A 23,002-nucleotide genomic window follows, 5' to 3' on the forward strand; every position below is an offset into this window, starting at 1 on the left:
GTAGGATCTTCTTCTTGCCTTTTTTTTTTTTTTTTATGGTCCTGGGGATTAAACCCAGGGCCTTGTTCATGCGAGGCAAGCACTCTACCAACCTGAGCTATGTCCCCAGCCTGTAAAGGGGACCTTGAAGTGAATGTGAAGGCCATCCTGAGAGTTTATTGCATGTCCCCAGAAGCGGATGGGCACCCAATATATTTGTGTTAGGGTCAAGAGACTCTGAAAGTGTGGGCATCTGGCTAACGTGGCTTTGGTAGCAGAGAGGAGGGCTGCAGTTTGGGAGGTGTCCAAGTTATAACTGGCCAGATGACATTTTATGTCTCCAAGGAACCCGCGAAGTCTCCTCCAGAAGAGCCGGGAGGTGAGCACAAAGCCAGCTTATGATGCTATCTGACGTGCCACGACTCTCCCCACTCCTCTCCGTCCTGGGAGACAGTCAGCTTGGGCAGGAGGAGCAGAAACCTGAAGCACTAAAGTAATAGCATAGGAGGGATCTTGACCATGTCCTGTGACTTCCGAGGGAGGAGAGAGGCCACAGCTCTCAACAGCTTATGGGGTTGTTAATTGCATGGGCCTGGGCCAGCACAATTGAATTAATAAATTGAGAAGCTAGCCTGTGGTTGAAGAGTCACATAAAATTTGTCTTTTCTAAGTTTTCCTGAAGAAACAAAGGAAATAACTAGCCATTTTGAAAAAAACAAAAACAAAGACTTGATGACATCATACAAGTCATGCCAACAGTCCAATTATTATCACTCCTCATGTTCTGAAGGCCTGAATATCTCCTTCCTTCTTTTTTATATTTATTTTTTAGTTTTAGATGGATACAATATTTTTATTTTATTTTTATGTAGTGCTGAGGATCGAACCCAGTGCCTCACGCATGCCAGGCGAGCGCTCTACCACTTGAGCCACATCCCCAGCCCCCCCCTCTCCTTTCTTCTTGACAGAAGAATATCCAGATAAACCTCCTTACCGCTGAAGTTTGGCACATATGATATTGTTTTTTATAGCATGAGTTAATGGAGAAGCGTTCCTGGGCTCTGCTGCCACAAAATCGCTGCCACAATTTTCTCACCAAGAGTTGAGTTGCATTTCTACCCCCTGGACATGGGCTGCTCCCTCCCTGCACCTGTCCTACCCTAGGCAACACCAAGGTCATTTGTTTGCTGCTTAGTATTTTACAGAAGAAAGAATGTGGGCACCAGAGTAACAGAGGCTTGAGCTGGAATCCTAACCCCCACCTCTCAGCTCTGGAACCTGGGCCAGCCACCTAACTCCCAGGACTGATGGAGGAGCGTCAGGGAGGGAGACTCCCTCCTGCTCACCTCTGCCCCCTTCACCCTCTGTCTGCTGCTCTATCTTCCTGAGACCAAAAAGGGAGGAATATCAAAGAGACACAGCAAAGGGTAAAATTCTGATATTGTGACAACAGGTGGTGATTGTCCATCTCTCTGAAAGTCTTCATGCTTGTTCAGAAGTTTTCAACCCAAACGGAGGAGACTCGTCTATACTGTCCAATAGGACAGCCCTTGGCCACATCATCATGTGGGCCATCATTCAAATTTATTAAATCAAATTAAAAATCCAATTGTTGGCCATCTTAGGTACTCAGTAGCCACAGGTAGCCAGGGGCCATTACTTCAGGGTAACTCAAGACAGAGCATTTCTATTATCAAAAAAGTCCTACTGAACAGTGCTGCTCTAGATACCCACCAAGACTACTCTGCTGAAAAGCAGGTGTAACTGCAGAGATCACTTGAAAGGAACTGTGAAGACTCTTTCTCCTCTTGGCATTTGTGAAATTTGGAAGTTGGAAAAATACATGTTTTAGGTACATGAATCACTAGATACACTGACTTTTAGGAAAACTGGTTTTAGAAGATTGGAGGAGAGGCAAGAGATTAGGGAGAGAAAGAAAAGGAGAAATTGTGAACAATCAGGTGTTTGGGGGTTTCCACTCCTCAACACTTGTATCTGCTATTGGACCTTCTCCATTCAAACCAAGTCCCTACTGGCTTGCCTCAGTGGGCAGGATGATAGAACATTGCCAAGTTGAGAAGTTGAGACTTCATTTACCACCGGGTGACATTTATGACAAAAAATACAGCTTAATTGGTGAAGGCCAATTAAGAGAACTTCAGGCTATCAGAGAACCATCTTTGAAGCATGGTAGATTTCCAGAAATCCTGCAAATCACTCGCATTCTTTGCACAGGGAAGTTAACTAACCAGGGCAGTTTGCCCAGCCTTTGAACCCAAGGCCCTGAGTATTCTGATCCCGCGAAGACACCAGCAAGCACCGTGTGAGGTGGGCATGCAGTGCTTAGACTCTGTGACCCACTTCCAGGTGGGGATGCGCGGTACGGGCCACCTGGCTGAGGGTGGGCATGGATTGCAGTGGGCCTCCGGGTTCCTGGCACCTGCCTTTTGCATAAAAAAGGAGGAAGACTGGAACCTAGAGACAGAAACCCAGTAAACCCAAAGCCATTGGTTCTATGAGGCTGTTTCTTTGTATTCAAAAATATCATCCTAGACTCAGGTTTTCCAGAGCTTTAAGATCTGTTCATTTAGAAGGTCACATTCTTGTTCTAACATCATGGCCCCCAAGAGGTGTTCAGGATCCTGGAGATGCCCAATCCCTTTCTTGCACACTTTAAGAACCCTGAATTATCTCAGAGGAGAGACGCCATCACGGCCGGGACACTTCTCAGATCCTGTCCAGGCTGGGCGCTTCTCACATACAGAGTTCTAGGTGAATTCTTTGGTCATCTGAGAAAAAGTGCAAGATAATTAAAAGATCTACAGGTGTCAGAATGACACGAGAGCTACTGCTGACCCCCAAAATATGGGCTCCTGGGTTTCCCAGATACTGTTACGAGAAAGTTCTGGATTCAGAGTCAGGAATGCTGGTTTTGTCTGTGCCCCTTTTACTTTTCGGGACCTCAGACAGGTCACATTACCTCTCTCTCTGTTTCCTTATTTGAACAAAACAAGAAGGTGACCTAGGGATTGTAGAAATGTGGCTCCTAAGAACAGCATTGCCCCCACCTGGACGGGAACACACCCAAGCACCCCACAAACAACAGCACAAGCCTCAAGACCTGAACTCCACCTACCTCTGGAGGTGACTACGGACTGGCTGACAGCTCTGTGTCTTGCCTCTTGTTACTGGGACGGGGTGACTGAAAGCTGAAACAGAGGCCAAAGAGCAGGAAAACAAAGTTTAAAGGTCTAGAAATCAATAGTGATTTAGGTATCAGATGTTTGGTTCTCCCCAAAATTACTGTTGGCTGTATTACAGACATTTTTTTTTAAATACTCACCCATCCAGAAGTATTTTCTTTGATATAGTCAGTGTCTCCTGTAAGCTGGAAAGAACACTGTGTACGGGTGATAGCTCTGGCTACCCACGGGATACCTAAGTGACGCGGCTCCAAAGTCTATTGATGCGTCTGAGTTCGCCCACAGATAGGGGTCAAGGGCAGAGTCTGTCTTTAACATCCATCCTGCTCAGGACTGATTCTCCTTTGCCAATAAATCCACAGCCCTCTCTCCCACCAAATGCCTTCCAGATCTTCTGTAGATAAAAGGAGATTGAAGGGAAGGATTTTGGAAGAGCCTGATGACCAGCTAACAAATGAAGGAAATGAAACGATCAAATCCAGCGGTTGGCACAGGCTTGTTGGTAGAGGGTGGAGAGATGCAGTCACCAAACACCAGGGCGGGCATCACACCAGACACGTCCATGCCGTTTGGGGATCTTTAGAAAAGGTCCAGTGGACCAGAGTCAGGGGCCCTCGAGGAGCAGACTTCCTTCTCTAAACCCGTCTCCAGGAATGTTTACACAGAGGCAAGAGCAGCCCGTGTGTCACACTTGTTCCCACAGGAAGGACCGCCAGGAGGAGGACGAGCCAGTACAAAGACAAGCAAGGAGCGCAGAGACCTGGGACCAAAGGCCTGGGATAAACCGGGGGCCACGTGCCAGAGGCTTCGTCCCCAGCGTAGCAATGTGAAGAGGTGGTAGGAACTTTAAGAGATGGGCCAAGAGGGAGGTGGGTGGGTCCTTGGGGACACCGTCTTTGGGAAGGGTTAGTGCCTGTCTTGTGGATGAGTTAGTTCTCACGAGTAGGTTGTTATAAAAGGAAGCCGCCCCACACTGGGGCTCGTTCTGCTCACAGCTGTTTCCCTTTTCACTCCTCTGCCAAGGAAGCCCTCATCAGAGCAGCCCAGGAGGCCCTCATCAGAGGTTCAACAGATGAAACTGCCCAATCTTGGAATTTCAGCCTCCAAAACAAAACATTGTTTCCTTTTTCCAGCTTCAGGGCCTCACACATGCTAGGAAAGCAGTTTACACTGATTTACATCCCCATCCCCCAATACCTTTACTTTGTAGAGTTCTCTAGCCTCTGGTATTTTGTTATAGCAACAGAACAAATATAGTGCTTAATCTAAAATAATTGAATTATGCATTTCCAAGACATTGGTTCATATGGCAGGAAAATTATGTTCTGTGCAGAGCAATCATTATCTTTTGCTATGTCTGGTCCAGATCCTGATAGTCTTAAAAAGCCTATTTCCTCCATAGAGTTCAAGGTCAATGACTACTTCCTATAAACTTGCCCTGAGCCCTTGGCTGATAGGTCCCACCTTGTATTAGTCAGCTCTCTGTCACTGTAACAAACACTTGAGGTAGTCAGCTTATAAAGAGAAAAGGTTTATCTTTGCCTGAAGTTTTGGAGTTTTCAGTAGATGATTGGTTGACTCTGTTGCTGCTTTGGGTAAGGCAACACATAGGGCAGGAGCTTGTGGTAGAGCAAAACGACTGACCTCATAGCCAGAGAGAGAGAGAGAGAAAGGGAGAGGGAGACAGAGAGGTGTCCCACCACCTTCTTCAAAGGCATGCATGCTGTCCATGACCTAAAGACAAGTCCCCATCTCTTGAAGGTTCCACCAATTTCCAATAGCACCAAGGCCTGGGGACCAAGCCTTTAACACCCAGTCCTTGGGGGTTGGTACAGATCCTAAAGTCCGCATGTGGCTTCTCTTCCTGTCTGAGTTCTAAGATATTCATGTGTACACACACTGGCCCTTTCCTCCCACGCCCTCCACTACCCTATCTCTCACTTAGGAGCATACACACCTGTGTGTATTAGGCACATTTTAAACTCCATGACGTGTCCATACGTTTCTGCTAACTGCAGGGTTGGGTGTTGGGTTCTGCTCCCATAGTCCCCCTTCCTGACAGCTATTTGCATTTTGAAAGGGGTCTGGCCTCCACAGGGGGCGGGAGTGGCAAATGACAGGAACAGAAGCATCACCTAGAGATACTCCTTGGACCGGAGGCCTGTAGGAGTGACCCCAAAGGGTGCGGACCTGGTGTCTTTGAGTAAAACTACCACACCCCGAAAACAAGTTCTTGGGATGGAGAGAGGGGACAGGAAGCAGAGGAGGAGGCAGCTGGAGGGAGGCCGAGGGGTCAGGAGCCGTGCGGAGGCAGGACTGCTGCGGGCTGAAGGAATTTAAATTGAAAAATGAGGTTGTCATTGACTCGCAGCCACACGGGGACGAGGAAAGGCCAAGCCCGCGTCCTACACCTGCCTACACCTGCCCACCTTTGGCGGTCTCTAAGAGAGGAAAGCCACGCGTGGCCAGTGTTTGAAGTGGCTGTTCTGGGCTCTGAGTTCCAGTTCTGCTTCCTCCACCAATCCACACGGAGTCGGTGAGCAGCTCGGCTGAGTGTTCAAATCTCTTGCCCATCCAGGATCTCCCTTCAGGGGGCTGTGAATCACACCCAGGGGGATGAAGAGATGCCTGAAGGTTCTGGACCTGGTGCTGAGATGTGGGGGGAAGAAAAATAGACTACATGGAGCACCTACTGTGTGCCATGATGGTGCTGGCACATGTCGCCTATTGCATCCTCACAGCTGAAGTTCAAGACACCATGGTCCCATGCTGTCGGATGGGTGTGACAGAGGTCATGACTGGGTCTGTAGAGGTGGTGGGATTTCCCCAGTGTTACGAGGCTGGGGAATATTGAAGACAGGATTCGCACACAGGTACCAGAGCATAAAATGTTTCCAAAGTTCCTGACAGAAAATACCCACAAGACTCTAATGAGTCTTGCTCCATTTATTCTCTGGTATTTTCCGTGATTTGCAGAAGTTAGTATGTTCATACTCTCCACAGAAAAACAGTTTATTTGAAAGTCAAATTGCACTCTCTCTTTTTCTCTCCCCACCCCCCGCCCCTGTATGTGGGAGGTATCTTGGGGAGGGAACAAAAGGAAGAGAAAGGTGCAGGGGGTTGAGAGGGTCCTAAGAACAGTGAAGGGAGGTCTGTAGACTAGAGGAAAGGGACCGGGGTGGGAGGAGCGTCGGGAAAGGGGAGAGAGTGGGGAACGATACTGACCAATTCGATCGTTACGTTGTGTGATTGTGCAAATATGTAATAACAATCCCACCATATGTACAAGTATAATGCACCAATAAAGATAGGAAAAATGATAAGCCAAACTCACAGAAGTAGAGGATAAATGGTGGTCACCAGAGGTGGGGGATGGTGATGGGCGGGAAAGAGGAGATGTTGATGGAAGAGCACAAGATTTCAGGAAGACAATAGGAGCAAAGTCTCAGTGATTTTTTTTTTTTTGCACAGGATCATGACTTTAATAAATAGTAATGCATTGCACATTTTGAGATTATTAAAATGTAGATTTAAATGTTTTCACCCATGAATAAAAGTCAGGTTTGTGAAGTGATGGATTGTTAAATTATCTTGATTTAATCTTTCCACAATGTAGACATATATCAAAACATCACATTGTACCCCATAAATATATGCAATTATTGCTTGACAATTAAAAATAGTAATTTTTAAAGGGAATCAGTGTGAAAATACTCGCAAAAACAGGTTGAACCAACACAAAATTACTCAAAAGTTTAGTCAAATTTTTTTAAAGTTTAATTGCATTTTTCTTCATTCCCCACTTTGTGTATTGTTAATATTAACTATGGATAACAAATCTACTTAAGACCATGTTTAAAAAAAAGAAGAAGAGGAAAGAAAACATGCCTATCCACTTGCTCACTTAATTCTTATGGTACCAGTGGGTTGTACTCTATTATTCTTGTTTGTACATGTGATTGTGAGTTTCAGAGAGACAGAATAACCTGCCAAAGTCACACAACTAGCAAGTGACAGAGTCAGGTTTTATAGCTGTGTCTGATAAGCCTACACATTAATCATGGCACTACACCTGTGTGAGCTTCCAACATCCCACGGCTCCTCTGACTTATCTCTGGACCAGCCAAGGTGAGGGTCAGGATGAGGGGAAATGGGCTGACCCATACTCTGTTGGTGCAAATATAACCCACATCTTGTAAAAAGGAAAAATCTTGTAAAAAGACTGAATCGTGTTTAATTCCATTTTTATTTATATTGTCTTTCCCAAGGAATAAAGAAATACTCAAGGAACTAGTTACTTGTGTAACTAATAATAGTGAAATGATTTATTACCAGGAGGAGAAACTAGAACCACCGAGATGCCCAATGACTGGTGATTAGTTATCAGAATAGTCTGTTGATCTACGAAGTTTTATAAAATATTTAGGACTATAAGAAAACATCTTACCTGTTAAAAATTTAAATATTTACAGGATTATCCACAATTTAAAAATAGATGTGCACAAAAAAAAAAAAAGACCTTGAGGATATATACATAAATATCACCACAGGGTAACAAATGAACAGTGATTTTGGAATTTCAAAAGTCGTCTTTATGGACCCATAAGGTTTATACACTAAGCTTGGATTGCTCACTAATTAGTATGAAAGCAAAAAGTGATGCTGCAAAGAAACATTTTTTTTTTTTTTGTACAGAAAGACGTAAGTGAGACGAAGAGATGAGGGGCCCCACAAAGAGGTCAAGACCGAGCATACACTGTAAAGTAAGAAGAGGGAGGGAACCGAGCTAGAGAAGAAAATATTAGGGCAACCCGTAGGCTTTCCTTCTCTCTTCTTCTTCCTCCTCCTCAATCTAGCCAAGTAATTCTGGGGATGCCCCACACGCCAATCAGGACTTACCCAGAGCTCCCACAGTCAATGTGGACCCTCATGCTCCTCTGCTATCTCGTAAGAGCATCTGGAAAGAAGGCTTGTGGGATGGGAGTGGACCCAAGGGGCAGCCTGGCTTCCAGGTTCAGGAGAAACCAGGGGCTCCATCATCGGGCATACCTGGCCCAAGACTCACTTCCTTCCAAGTTCTCCATCTGCCACTTATTGGCCATGTGGACTTAGACAAGTTGCTTAAGTCTTCTGTGCCTCAGTTCCTGCATTTGCAAAAGATTAATCTAATAGTACTAAACTCAGGGTCTTTGAGAGTATCCATTAGCAATATTAAATATTTTATGCTTAGTGGATTTGGTACCAAACTGGGTGATTCTGGTACTTGCCTTGGCAGCACACATAACAAACTGGGTGATTCTGGATATTTCCTTGAGTGTTTCGTTGGTCTATTTACCAAACTTTACACAGCACTCCCTTCCTATCAGTCATTAGCACTAAGCACTCAATGGATGATTCATGGAATCCCCTCAAGAGCGCTGTAAGGACGGTGATGTTTCCCCCCACTTTATGAATGAGGAAACGGATGCTCAGGGATGATTAGTGATTTGCCCAAAGTAAATAGGAGCCAGGATCTGAATCTGGCTTAACTCTTTTAACTCTCTGCGTACTGTGGCCCTTTCCAAGCCCTCTTGGAAAAGATCCTGTATCATTGGCTCAAAACCCACAAGATATTGGTGATACAGCAGTGTTAGGATGGTGCTAGCAACAGAGAAATGGATATAAAGCTGGACAGGACTTCAAAAGGCCATCCAACAACGTTATAGAAAAAGATATTCATTTTTTTGAAGCTATTGTAAATGGGGTAGTTTTCCTTATTTCCCTTTCAAAGGATTTGTTACTGATATACAGAAATGCCTTTACTTTATGGGTGTTGATTTTATATACTGCTACTTTGCTGAATTCATTTACTAGTTCTAAAAGTTTCCTGGTGGAACTTTTTGGATCTCCTAGGTATGGAATCATATTGCCAGATCAGATACAGCACTAATCACTAGGGGATATAAAGAACTCCAAAAGCTAAACACCAAAAAAACCAAATAACCCAATCAATAAATGGGCCAAGGACCTGAACAGATACTTCTCAGAAGATGATATACAATCAATCAACAAATATATGAAAAAATGTTCATCATCTCCAGCAATTAGAGAAATGCAAATAAAAACTACTCTAAAATTTCATCTCACTCCAGTCAGAATGGCAGCTATTAAGATTACAAACAACAAAAAGTATTAAAGAGGATGTGGGGAAAAGGCACACTCATACATTGCTGGTGGGACTGCAAACTGGTGCAGCCAATATGGAAAGCAGTATGGAGATTCCTTGGAAAACTGGGAATGGAATCACCATTTGATCCAGCTATCCCTCTCCTCGGTCTAAACCCAAAGGACTTAAAAACAGCATACTGGGGCAGGGGCTGTAGTTCAGTGGCAGAGCACCTGCCTCACACATGTGAGGCACTGAGTTTGATCCTCAGCACCACATAAAAATAAATAAATATATATTTTTAAAAAACCAGCATACTACAAGGACACAGCCACATCAATGTTTATAACAGCACAATTCACAATAGCTAAACTGTGGAACCAACCTAGATGCCCTTCAGTAGATGAATGCATAAAAAAATTGTGTTATATATATATACAATGGAATATTACTCAGCAATAAAAGAATAAAATCATGGCATTTGCAGGTAAATGGGTGGAGTTGGAGAATATAATGCTAAGTGAAGTAAACCAATCCCAAAAAAACAAATGCTGAATGTTTTCTCTGATATAAGGAGGCTGAATCATAGTGGGGTAGGAAAGGGGAGCATGGGAGGAATAGACGAACTCTAGATAGAGCAAAGAGGTGGGAGGTGAAGGGAGGGGGCAGAGGATTAGAAATGATGGTGGAATGAGATGGGCATCATTATCCAAAATAGATGTATGAAGATTTGAATGATGTGAATACACCTTGTATACAACCAGAGATATGAAAAATTGTGCTCTATATATGTAATATGAATTGTAATGCAACCCCCTGTCATATATAACAAATTAGAATTTAAAAATTAAAAAAAAGAAAAAGAGGGGCTGGGGATGTGGCTCAAGTGGTAACACATTTGCCTGGCATGCGGGGGGCACTGGGTTCGATCCTCAGCACCACATAAAAATAAAAAATAAAGATGTTGTGTCTACCGAAAACTGAAAAATAAATATTAAAAAACTCTCCTCTCTCTCTCTCTCTCTCTCTCTCTCTCTCTCTCTCTCTCTCTCTCTTCTCTCTCTCTCCCTTAAAAAAAAAAAAGAAAAAGAAAAAGATATTCATAGATCCTTTCTCTACTTCCACAGTCACCCAGACTGCTGTGAGCGTGTCTCAGGGGAGGAGAGTCCGGCAGGTTCACATCATTCCATCTCTGTCTACTTTGCCTGCAGCAAAATGAATTAAAAAAAAAAACACTCCTTGAGTAGAAAACCAGGGTCAATGTTCTGTATGTCCCCAATTTATGATTTGGAACAGAACTCCCAGATCTGTCACAGCCAGAAGGATGATTAGAATCTGAGTTATTGGAATTCATTCTGCTCCTCACTTACCCTGAGTGCTTGGGTCCCACAGTCCTGCAGGTGAGGAAGAAGAGCTGCTGGCCATATAATCACACAGCACCTCCGGTTCAGACATCTTCAGAGGTATGTGGAGATGAAAGTTCTGGGCTGTAAGTGCAAGAGCCTGTGAAAGCTCCCATTTGGGGTTTGCTTCATTGGGCTCCCAGGGCACGTCATGTCCCCTCACGCCAGCACTGTTGATGGAATTGATTGTTGCTCTTGTTGTTAATTGTTTCAAGTAGAGAAACAGAGAAGGTTGGCACCGATGGGCACTGGGTGCCTCCACATTGCCACATGCTGAGAAGAGCACCACATCATTTATTTACATAGTGCTCCCATGGAGAAGACCTCCCTTGAATCTAATTATGAATAAATCTCAGACCAACCCCAAGTCAGGAATGTTCAATTAAAAGAAAAGTTTGGCTGTATTCTTCAAAAAATGTAGACAGATATATTATCGGGTAAATTGATAAAACGGAATACTCATAGTAGATTAAATTATATTTTATCAGCATTTAAATGAAGTTGCTACTTATGCCATGATCATCAAGAGAATTACCTTTTTGTTAAGAAGTGATTACCCTTTTGTTACAGAAGCAATTAGAAATGAGAGCTATGAAAAATAAAATTTACTCTCAAATCATTCAGAAAAAAAAAAGATATGAGAGACAGAGAGGGAGACATAGGGACAGAAACGGAGAGGAAGCAACAGAGGTAAATCCTTAAAAATAGGTGAATCTGGGTAAATGGTCAATAGATGATCTTTGCACTATTCTTACTCTTGCAACTTTGAAGTTATTTCCAAAAAATAATAATTTTTTAAAATTTATTTATTTATTTTATTTTTTTAAATTAAAGGCAATTCATTTAAAGTTTCAAGTGGCTCAAAATTTATTGATATTTCTTATAATCTTTCATATATGCCAAGAGGAAAATGAATTTAGCTCATCTCAAAAGTTTTGCACCTTAAATAAATAAATACATTCTATATATAAAATTTTGCACATTGCAAATTCCCAATTTTGAAATTTGAAGGGATTTCAATGAATGCATGTAGTGCATGTAGGTTTTCTTCTGCTTGGTTGAAAATGTTGAAGCAAAAATAAAGACTTTTTTGGAAATGGTTCACTTGCAGGGAAAGGTTCCATGATGCCTTCCATGACTACATAATATCCAGACTTCTCTTTTGTATTGACTTCTCCTTGCATCTGCGTCTTCTATCTTCCTTCAGGAGAGGAAAGAAACAGCTGGGAATAAGAGAGTAGTAAAGAAGGGCTGGGACTTTAAAAAAAAAAAAAACACTTAAGGCTAAGGCTGCAGCTCAGTGGCAGAGGGCTTGCCTAGCATGTGGGAGGCACTGGGTTCTATCCTCAGCACCGCGTAAAAATAAATAAAGACATTCTGTCCCCATCTACAACTATAACAAAATTAAAAACCAAACCAAACCATGCTTAACCTCCTTTCAAGCCCCAGCTCCACCATGAGCTGCTTAAAACAAGAGGCAGCATTTATTCTGCATACACTGTGTTTACTTTGCAGATCCCACACCCTTTCCTAGTTCATTCTGTTCTTCTTCACACCAATATCTATATGATACACTGGGTATTTCTTTTCTGTATCTTCTTTACTCCCAGTTCCCTCTGCTAGAAGTGAGCTCAGTGAGAGGAGGGTTTACAGCTGTACCCTCAGTCCTTGTAATAGTTCCTAGATTACAGCAGTCACTTTACATAAATCCTTGTAGGTTGAATGAATTTAGGCTGGATAAATGAAGGTAGAACCTTACTCAATTGTAAGAATTTATTTCAAGTAGATTAAATAAATAATTGATAAAAAAAATTTTGAAGTCCACAACAAAGTCAATGAGATTTAATAACCTTTACCCTTCTGCGGGGAGAAAAAGAAGTCTAAGTTTAATAATAATAGCCAACATTTATTTTGCAAGTACTGTGAGCCAGGCCCTATGCCAAGTGCTTTGTGTATTCAACATTTGCAATGTGAGCATTAATAGAACTCACATTGTAGATGGAGAAACTGTTATGTCAATCGCATAACTTCTGTTGATTTAAATGTATTAGGGTTGAGAATCAAGCCCAGGCCCCTCGGACCCCAGTGCCCATGTCTAGACAGCACCAACAATCTTCAGTACGGTGGCAAAGGGGAGAGAATTTCAGGGAATATCTGTCATCTTTCTTTGCCATAGTTTAAATAGGGGTTGTCCTCAAAATTCATGTTGCATCTTAATTGCTCAATGTGGCAGTGTTAGAAAGTGAGGCCTCGTGGAAGGGGTTTGCGTCATGGGGGCAGAGCCCTCAGGAATGATCAATGCTTTTTCCATGGACATGGGGAAGCTATCATGAGAGTTTCTCTTTTCTTCTCTCTTCCTCATGTACCCATTTGCCGTCTGCCATGAGGTTCTCAACAGAAGCCAAGCAGACGCTGGCTCTGGGCTCTGGATTTCCCAGCTTCCATGCCCATGAACCACAAAAATTTATTTTCTTTCTAAACCACCCAGTGTCAGGTATTCTGTATTAGTAACAGAAAACAGATTAAGACAGAAAATTGAAAACAAGAAGTAGAGATGCAAATGAATCACCAAACTTGAATTATGAAGAAATAGAAAACATGAACTGACAAACAATAAACCACGAGACTGAATCAGAAATGGAAAGTCTTCTGACAAAAACGAGCCCAGGATTGATCTCTTCACTGCAGAATTCTACCAAATGTTTAAAGAACTAATATCAGTTTTTCTCAAACTACTCAAAAAGATTGAAGAGGAGGAAATTCTTCCAAACTCCTTCTGAGGTCAGCATTGCATTGATACCAAAACCAGATAAAGACATAACAAAACAAGAAAACCATAGGTCAAAATCCCTGATGAAATAGAAACAAAAACGCTCAACCAAATACTAGCACACTGAATTTAGTGGCACATTAAGAAGATCATTCATTATGAATAAGGGGGATTCCTCCTGCAATACAAGGATGGTTTGGCATATGCGAATCAATAAATTTCATAAACCACATTAACAATTTCATGCACAAAAACCATATGTTCATCCTAATAATTGCAGAAAAAGCATTTAATACAATTGTGAAAAACAACATATTAGGTGTAGAAGGAACGTTCCTCAACAAAATAAAGACTATATATGAAAAACTCACAGATAATAATTGAATGGGGAAATATTATAAGCGTTTCCTCTATGTTCTGGAACAAGACAAATGTGCCCACTTTTACCACCTGCTACTGGAAATCCTAGCCAGATCAATTAGGCAAGAGAAAGAAATACAGGGTGTCCACACTGGAACAGAGAGGGTCAAATTTTCTGTGGGCAGATGACATGATCTTATACACAGAAAACCTTAAAGACTCCACATAAAAAAGTCATTGGAATTAATAAATTCAGTGAAGTTGTAGGGTACAAAACCAACACATAGAATTCAGTGGCATTTCTATATGCTAATAGTAAACTATCTGAAAGAGAAATCAAGAGGACAATTCCTTTTACAATAACTACAAAAAAATTAAAATATTCAGCAATAAATTTAGACAAAGATGTGAAAAATCTCCACAACAGAAACTGCAAAACATTGATGAAAGAAATCAAGGAGAATATAAATAAATGAAAAGTTATCCTCAAGAATTAATATTCACTGTTGTTAATAAATATTTTAACAATAATATTATTATTATCCAGACTATCCAAAGTGATCTACAGGTTCAAGGCAATCCCATCAGAATATCAATGTTATTCTTCACAGACTTAGAAAAAATAATCCTGAAATTTGTGTAGAGCCACAGAAGACTCTGAATCACCTGGGTGATCTTGAACACAATGGAGAGATCTTACTATCAGACCTCAAAATATACCACAAAATTATAATAATCAAAACAGCATGGTGTTGTCATAAAAACAGACATATCCATGGAGAGAGCCCATGCATTTATAGCCAACTGTTTTTTGATAAAAGATTCAAGGACCCACAATGGAGAAAGAACAGTCTCTTCAATGAGTAGTGCTCTGAAAAATGGATGTCCACATGAAAAACAATGAACTGAGATTCCTATGTCTTAGTTGTTGATAGACTTTTAAAATTTTTTTATTTATATGTGGTTCTGAGAATCAAACCCAGTGCCTCACACATGCCAGGCAAGTGTGCTACTGCTGAGCCATGGCTCCAGCCGCCGAGATCCCTATCTCTTACTAGCCACAAATATAAACTCCAAAGACATTAAAGGCTTAAAAATAAGATATAAAACTATGAGAAGGAAAATATAAGGGAAGGGCTGGGGATGTGGCTCAAGCGGTAGCGCGCTCGCCTGGCATGCGTGTGGCCCGGGTTCGATCCTCAGCACCACATACAAACAAAGATGTTGTGTCTGCCGAAAACTAAAAAAATAAATATTAAAAAATTAATTCTGTCTCTCTCTCTCTCTCTCTCTCTCTCTCTAAAAAAAAAAAGAAAATATAAGGAAAATTATTGGGTCATTGGCCCCAGGCAGTAATTTTTTGGTTAGGAGCCCAGATACACAGATAAAAATAACAGAAATTGACAAATACCATATCAAACCAAAAAGTTTCTGCACAGCAAAGGAGCAATCAACACAACGAAGAGATAACCTACAGAACGGGAGAAAATATTTACAAACTATATACCTAAGCAACCAAGAAAATCTCAACAGCAAAACAAACAAACAAAATTAACCCAGTTTTAAAAGAGGTTAAAATATGAATAGACATATCTTAAAAGAAGATATAAAAATGGCCAAGAGATGTATGAAAAACTGCTCAACATCACTAATCACTAAGGAAACTGAAATAAAAACCATGGTAAGATACCATCATATCCCAGGGAGAGTGGCTATTATCAAAAAGACAAAGTAAAAATAACGATCTAGTGAATATGTTGACAAAGAGGAAATGTACACACTGTTGGTGCAAATGTAAATTAGTAGAGCAATGATAGAGAACAGTATGGAGGTTCCTGAAAAAACTAGAAACAAAACTATGATACAATCTGCAATCCCACCCCTGGGTACATCCCCAAAGAAAGTGAAATCAGTATGTTGGAAGGACACCTGCATTTCCATGTTTGTTGCAGTATTATTCACAATATTCAAAATAAAAGTCCTGGCAGTTGAATGGATAAAGAAAACATTTTATATATATTTACATATATATGTAAGCTATGAAGATGATGTTTCCCAGATATATATATATATATATATATATATATATATATATATATATATATATATATATATCTCCAGTGGAATACTATTAGCCATAAAATGCATGAAATCCTGTCATTTGGACTTGGAGGACATTATGTTATGTGAAATAAGTGAGGGACAGATAGACAAACACCTCACAATCTTACTCATAAGTGAAATCCCAAGAGTTGATACCATCGAGGTTGAGAGTAGAAGAGTGTTTAGCAGACGCCGAGGAGAAGGGAAAGGAGTCGAGATGGGGAGAGGTTGGTCAGTGGGTACAAAATGGTTGTTTGAGGAGAAGGAAGGGGCTGGTATTCTTGGGCCCAGCAAGGTGCATACAATGAACAATAATTCATCACATATCTCAAAATAGAAGAGAGGGATCTGAATGCACTCACTATAAAGAAATGGAGGTCTGAGGTGATGGATATGCTGATTACTAGAGCTGATGATTATCCAGTGGGTTCATGAATCAAACGTGTCTTGTACCTCATGACTATACAACTCTGTGTCCATAAAAGTAAAAAGATACACTGAAGAAAGGTTAAATAAAAACAAGAGGGAATTCACCAGACTACACTGCCTTACAAGAAGTGTCAAAGGGAGTCTTTAAGTTGAAATGAAAAAAAAAAATACATGTGATTTCCATTTTATAAAACGATTCATATACCTATCTATGCACATATATACAATGAAATACCATATGCCCAAACAGTAAGTTACTAGAAACATCTCACTTTCTTTTTTGTGCGTTTTATATTTTAAGTATTTTGTAAGACGAGTCTGAATTATCTTTTAATCAAGGGAAGGCAACACATTTAAAAAATATTTTACTTAGGAAAAAGGAAAGCATGCTGTGAGATGAAAAGATGGCGTGGGGCAAAGGCGGCTCTCCACTAAGGTGTGAGTCTGTGGTGGGTGGTAGAGGGCGAGGGAGGACACCCAGAAGATAAAGTGTGAAGAAAGTCTATGAGCACTTTCTCTTTACCCACCCTTTACCTCCCTCTCTTTACCTCTTGATCTCTAGCATCAACTGGGAAGGAAAAAAAATCTCCCTCGCAGCATATTCTGCTCACGTGGTCAGCATCATGAAGTCCCGGATACCCCTGTACTTGACATTCCTCTGTGTGGAGCTGCTGTCCGTGCTGGGAGAAATGAAGTCAAAACATGATGGTAGGTGGTGAGACTGCATTGGGAACAGAAGGAGAGGGCAGTGCTCATTCCTGAGCAAGTGAAGGGGCATCATGTCTGGTGGATCTGACTCAGGACCCACTTCCCAGAATCACCCGCTGGAGAATCACTTTTATACGCACAGAGATCCAAGACATTCCCAAGCTGAGGTCCTTTGGTGTCCCCTCTTCCCACCTTGAAAATAGCAATGAGCATCTTTCAACATTATACAAATTCTGTAAGCTCTGGAGATGATGATTCCCAACGTCTTTGAGGTTGGGTGACGATACCAAGCTGTTCTACTTTCCATAGTTCCATAAGCTCTTGCCCTAATATGTTCACTCTGATGAGGACCAAATGGGCATGTAATGTACACACACCTTTCAGAATGTGACAAGATGGCAAAAAGGCACGAGAATAAAATGAAATCACTGGAGAGACTAAGAAAATTTACCAAGAGAGATAAGAATTTGGAGAGAGACCGAGTTCTGAAAGGCAGAGTCAGCAAGGAAGAGAAGGAGGGAGAAAGTCGGGTCTCTGCTCTGCCGGCCAGACCCTGAAATCTCCTGTTAAGTTAGCACAGATTTCACAGGAGGAGGCATGAATGCTGGGGTTTCCGGAGTCTGGTCTCCAGGAGGCTCAAAGACGGCCCAGGACCTGCAACACTGGTGGGACCTGGGGGAGGGGACAATGTGGTCCATGAAGAGGCAGCTCTGAGTGGGAGCTGAGGAGGCTCAGAAAGGGAATTTTCTTTTTAGGCAGATAGATACCTTGCTGGGGGCTGGGGGCAAAGATTCTAGAAGGAGCAGTGTATGGAGGGTTTCTTCTCCTAGGTCTGGCAATGACACAGCCTTACCCACCTCTTTAAGTTCCACTTTCAGGAGATGACCTGCTGGTCGAGGAGTGCTCAGGAGAGCCAAACATAGTAGACTGTGCTCAGAAGTGCTCAAGGACCTTCAAATGTGCACAAAAAAACCACGTGTGCTGCTGGACCTACTGTGGTAACATCTGCTGGGAAAAAGTGAGTTGGGAGATGCGTGGCTGGGTCTGTGCCTTCACCCACGACCGCCCTCTCTTCAGAGCCCATGATTCCCAAACAGATGACTGGAGTTTCCCAAACCCAAGACACAAAAATAGTAGGAGACAAAAGTCCCCGAAACCTGGAAAGCAGTTCACTGGCAAATACAAAGTGTGAAGAAAGAGCTGAGAGGCCACAGCCTCTTTCCTTATATAATCAATGTCTGTGCAGGGCTCTTCCGCTTTGCTAGTCCAGCTTTCTGACCGCTGCCTCCGCAGTCAGACTTCCTGTGGGCCCCTTGGGCTTAGCCAGGCCCAAAGGTCCCTACCCTTCACCTGGTCCAGGGTGGACAGTTTCTGTTGTTACATTAAGATATTCCTGCCTGTCGGCTGGCAGGTGTGGGCACAGTCAAGCCTGGGGATTAATGCTTGTTTCTCAGAGTTTCTTGGCTTCTGTCTAAATTTTTTCTCTTTCTCTTACAGGAAAACTTTGAAAACCCGTGAGAATCTGGACTTCCCACTGGCCCACCACCTATGTCCACTGGGAGATGTTTAAGAGAACCCAGGGCAGTGTTGTGGGACCGTGGGACTGCTGAGCTCTTCTTACTGAGAAGTGAGCCGGAGGAAACCTTTGATAAATATACACATTTACCAAGAGTGGGGATTTTTTTTCCTTCCCCCTTCATCCTACTATCTCTGACTACCTTTATTATAATCCCCAAAATTGTTTCCACCCCACAATGTACATAAGCTTACAATTTTTTTGCCACCCCATTTAATAATCTTAGAACTGATAAACGAATCTCCTGGGCTTCTTAGAATAAAAGTTTATTTCTCACTTGCCATTTCAACATGGGGAATTGGCAAGCAGGCCTTTCATTGAGTTTTTTGGAGAGCAGGTCTCTGGTAAATGCTTCATGGAGGTTTGTGTTAACAGTTCTGAAACAACTTTACATGTAAACAAGATCAAACAAGCAAGTAAATAACTGGGAGATAATAAGAGTCAGGTTTCTAACTGTTGGTAAAAATAAATTATAAACAAGTCTACGTCAGACTTGCCTCGGTGCTAAACCAGCCCGGGTGGCATCAGGCTCTGTGCTGTTCCTGGAAGCCCCAGTCACTAGGCCAGCACCTGTGGACCTTGCCTCCAGGCCCCCCAAGCAGAGGCAGCCCCTAGGCTCACCTGGTGTGCCCAGATAGCTCCCATGGCTAGGCCAGTGCACTCCACCGAGCCTCCGGGCCCATCCTATTTTTACAAGATTTAACCAGTCGTCCACAATGTGGTCAGACAGTGGTGCACCACCACCAAAAGCCAATCGAGAACATGGACGCCTTCTTTCTCTACAATAACGTCACGGGCTGCTTCACATCCTCTTACTGTTGTGGTAACACCGTTCTTCTTAAGTTCCCCTATGAATTTGTGTAAGGTCGTCTTGCTTGGACTGGTGTCATAAGGAATCTCGTGTTCTAGTACGTGACTTCCACAGGAGCAGGGCAGTTCATCTGAGCCTTGTTAATTAGTTAAAAAAAAAAAAAAACTCAATGAAAGATTTTTTAAAACCTTCTGAATACAGAAATGATGCAAAGTAACTGAAGTCTACTTCAACAGACTCCTCTAGATATCCCCAGAGCTTTGAGTCTGAAGTTGGGAGGAATGGGGAATGAGAAGAACTACCAACAGGAAGCAGCAATTCTTTAATCCAGCAATACTCAGGCCATAGAAAGGAAGGTACCAAGGCCTACTCTGCCCAGGTCAGAACTCTTATAAGGTGCCCTGTGGATTTCAATTCAATGTTTCTGTGTCCAGGTCAACACGACATGGGGGCTTCTTGGTGGAGTAGAAATGAATTTCTGCGGTTCACGTGTCTGCATAGAGGTAGCGCTGTGCCTGCGGGACTCTCCACTCTTCTGAAACTCCAGAAACATGTGACCAAGAGCACCACAGAGTGAGGAATAGCCTACTCCTACAGCAGGTCCCAAAGGCAGAGCAGTGTGGCTGCAGAGAGCAGGTGGGGGTGGTCATCTTGGGTGGTAGCAATGCAGGTGGCATCGATGTCACCAGACTACCATGCAGTGAATAGAATCCTTGAATCAACATGTTAAGGGGCAACCTTACCCAGCAAAACCAATTCAGAATGATTTCAGAAATCAGAAGTTTAATGCACTATGACTTAGAGTCTGGCTTCCCCATTTTACCACCCCTCTCTGAAGATTTTCAAGAAGAGAATTCTTCCCAAAACAGTGGATATGTTAACTGATGGGTATTCTTTTAAAAATATTTTTTTTGGTTGTAGATAGATCCAATACTTTTATTTTATTTATTTATTTTTATGTGATGCTGAGGATCAAACCCAGTGCCTCACACATGCTAGGCAAGCACTCTGCCACTGAGCCACCACCCCAGATCAGATGGGTATACTTTTTAAAAATGTAACTTTACAGTTTCAGAGTTAGGAACAACTTCATCTGGAGAGAAGATTGTTCTTGAATGCCACGTGTAGTATATATTCTAATGGTATTTTGTCTATACACTTTTCTTTTTACCATTATTTTTATTTGTTCTCCTTAGCTGTACATGACAGCAGAATGCATTTCAATTCATTGTACACAAATGGAGCACAACATTTCAATTCTTTGGTTATTCAGAAACGTGTGACCAAGAACGTCATTCATTCAATCAATCATATATGTACCTGGGGTAGTGATGTCCATCTCATTCCACCATCTTTCCTACCCGATAACCTCTCACCACCCTCCCCTTTGCCCAATCCAAAGTTCCTCCATTCTTCCTATGCCCCATCCCCATCATAGATCAGCATCCACTAATCAGAGAAAATATTTGGCCTTTAGTTTTTGGGGATTGGCTAACTTCACTTAGCATAATATTCTACAACTCCATCCATTTTCCTGCAAATGCCATAATTTTATTCTCGTTTAATGCTAAGTAATAGTCCATTGTGTATATACCACAGTTTTTTTTATCCATTCATCTATTGATGGGCATCTAGGTTGATTCCACAGTTTAGCTATTGTGAATTCAGCTGCTATAGTATGCTGATTTTAAGTTCTTTGGGTGTAGACCAAGGAGTGGGATAGCTGGGTCAAGTGGTTCCGTTTCAAGTTTTCTGTGGAATCTCCATACTGCTTTCCAAAGTGGTTGTACCAATTTGCAGTCCCACCAGCAATATATGAGTGTATCTTTTTTCCCACATCCTCACCAACACTTATTATTGCTTGTATTCTTGGTAACTGCCATTCTGACTGTGGCGAAATGGAATCTTAGAGTAGTTTTGATTTGCATTTCTCTAATTACTAAAGATGTTGAACAGTTTTTTATATATTTGTTGATTGCTTATATATCTTCTTCTCACAAGTGTCTGTTCAGTTCCTTAGTTCATAATTGATTGGGTAGTTTGTTTTTTTTGGTATCATCTTTTCGGTTCTTTATATATCCTGGAGATTAGTGCTGTATCTGATGTGTGTGGTAAAAATTTGCTCCTATACTGTAGGCTCTCTCTTCACCTCAATGATTGTTTCTTTTGCTGAGAAGAAGCTTTTTAGTTTGAATCCATCCCATTTATTTATTTATTTTTGAGAGAGAGAGAGAATTTTTTAATATTTATTTTTCAGTTTTTGGTGGACACAACATCTGTATTTTATTTTTATGTGGTGCTGAGGATTGAACCCAGCGCCCGTGCATGCCAGGAGAGCGCATTACCACTTGAGCCACATACCCAGCCCTAGAGGTTTAATCTCATTGTGTTCCATATGGATTTCCCCTTTTCCCAGCACCATTTGTTGAAGAGGCTATCCTTTCTCCAATGTATGCTTTTGTCTGATGCACTTTTCTCAGTCGTTGGTACTGTGTTCAAGACTAAACCCATCCCTTGCATTTCAAATGACTTACTGTTGTGCATGAATTAGGCAGCCTGGGTTTGGAAGGAGGCAGACTGCTACCAGAGGTAGGAGTAGGACACACCTTGCTGGTGATGGTGTTGGTAACACCCATCTGTGAATTTCAGGTGCAGGTGTGTGAGGAGAAGAAGATCCTTCTAGAATCTTCTCATTTAATCACATAGAGAAAGGAGCAGATCTGGGGCACAGGAAAACAAAAACGCAAAGCCGTGGCAACCCTGGTCTCCAACAGACCCCTGTGGCTCCTCTGCAGGCCGGAACTTGACATCTAGAGACCAGAGCCTGGCAGACTCCCATTGGCTTCCTCCTCTGCCTCCACGAGATTCTGGTCTCCAGGAGTCCTACGTCCTCGCTCCCATGCCCTACTTAACCTGGGGACACACAGATGCTTCCACCTGAGGCAGAGCACAGCCATGACCAGGAAGGAGTGACTCCTTCCACAACCAGCACCTGGGTACAGCCTCTGGGTCTCTGGGGCACTGAGGGGTGTCCCGAGGGCTGCCTCCCATACTAGTCAGGTCCATCTCCCTGGTCCTGAGCCAGTGAGAGGGAATGGTCAGCCTAGCACTTCCCTCACCCCTTGGCCTGGAAAGGTGCTTGGAAAGTGAGGCTGTGGGAGGGAAACACAGCAGGTCTTACTGCCCAGCGACTTCAGTGACGTCTGTCTTGGTGGTTGGTCATGCATCTTTGCTGAGGTCCCCTTGTCCAAGAGCAGCCCTTGTCAGAGGTGGAGACGAGCCTGAAATACCTGGGGCCCCGTGAGCTTATGAGGCAGGTCAGGGGCTCTGGTCGGGGGGAGTTTTCCCCCTCTGCCCCTCTACTTGGAGCAGCCCAGCAACCAGCACTGGGCTGGAGCCTCGGGCGGCCCAGCTGCCCTGGGCAGGGCCGGCCTGCCTGCCTGAGGTCTCTTCACATCTGAGGCCATGCCCCAGGTGGCTGCATGTCACCCAGCCCTGGATCCAGCCCCAGGATC

The 23,002-nt window shown here is 42.7% G+C and overlaps 2 protein-coding genes and 1 long non-coding RNA gene across 3 annotated transcripts in view; 2 read left to right on the top strand and 1 right to left on the bottom strand.

Moving 5' to 3' along the window:
- LOC125618941 overlaps window positions 1–6,756 on the top strand; it is a 9,931-nt gene extending 3,175 nt beyond the window's left edge. Inside the window, exon 3 of the long non-coding RNA XR_007350324.1 lies at window positions 3,886–6,756. This is a non-coding gene — a long non-coding RNA (uncharacterized LOC125618941). The remainder of the gene's footprint in view (window positions 1–3,885) is intronic.
- Window positions 1–10,957, bottom strand: part of LOC107156680 (protein WFDC9) — a 13,788-nt gene extending 2,831 nt beyond the window's left edge. Inside the window, exons 1-2 of the mRNA XM_015502756.2 lie at window positions 10,698–10,957; window positions 3,116–3,188 (exon numbers count right to left, since the gene is read on the bottom strand). The gene's annotated coding sequence lies outside the window, so the exon portion shown is untranslated. The remainder of the gene's footprint in view (window positions 1–3,115; window positions 3,189–10,697) is intronic.
- Window positions 10,958–16,796: 5,839 nt separating this feature from the next.
- On the top strand, window positions 16,797–18,292 carry LOC107135535. Its single transcript, XM_015477485.2, has 3 exons — window positions 16,797–16,828; window positions 16,955–17,100; window positions 17,979–18,292. Exons 1-3 carry the CDS (start codon window positions 16,797–16,799, stop codon window positions 18,290–18,292), a joined length of 492 nt encoding a protein of 163 aa, XP_015332971.2.
- Window positions 18,293–23,002: the final 4,710 nt, after the last annotated feature.

Source organism: Marmota marmota, unplaced genomic scaffold, assembly GCF_001458135.2.
Source record: "Marmota marmota marmota unplaced genomic scaffold, marMar, whole genome shotgun sequence".
NCBI lineage: Eukaryota > Metazoa > Chordata > Mammalia > Rodentia > Sciuridae > Marmota > Marmota marmota.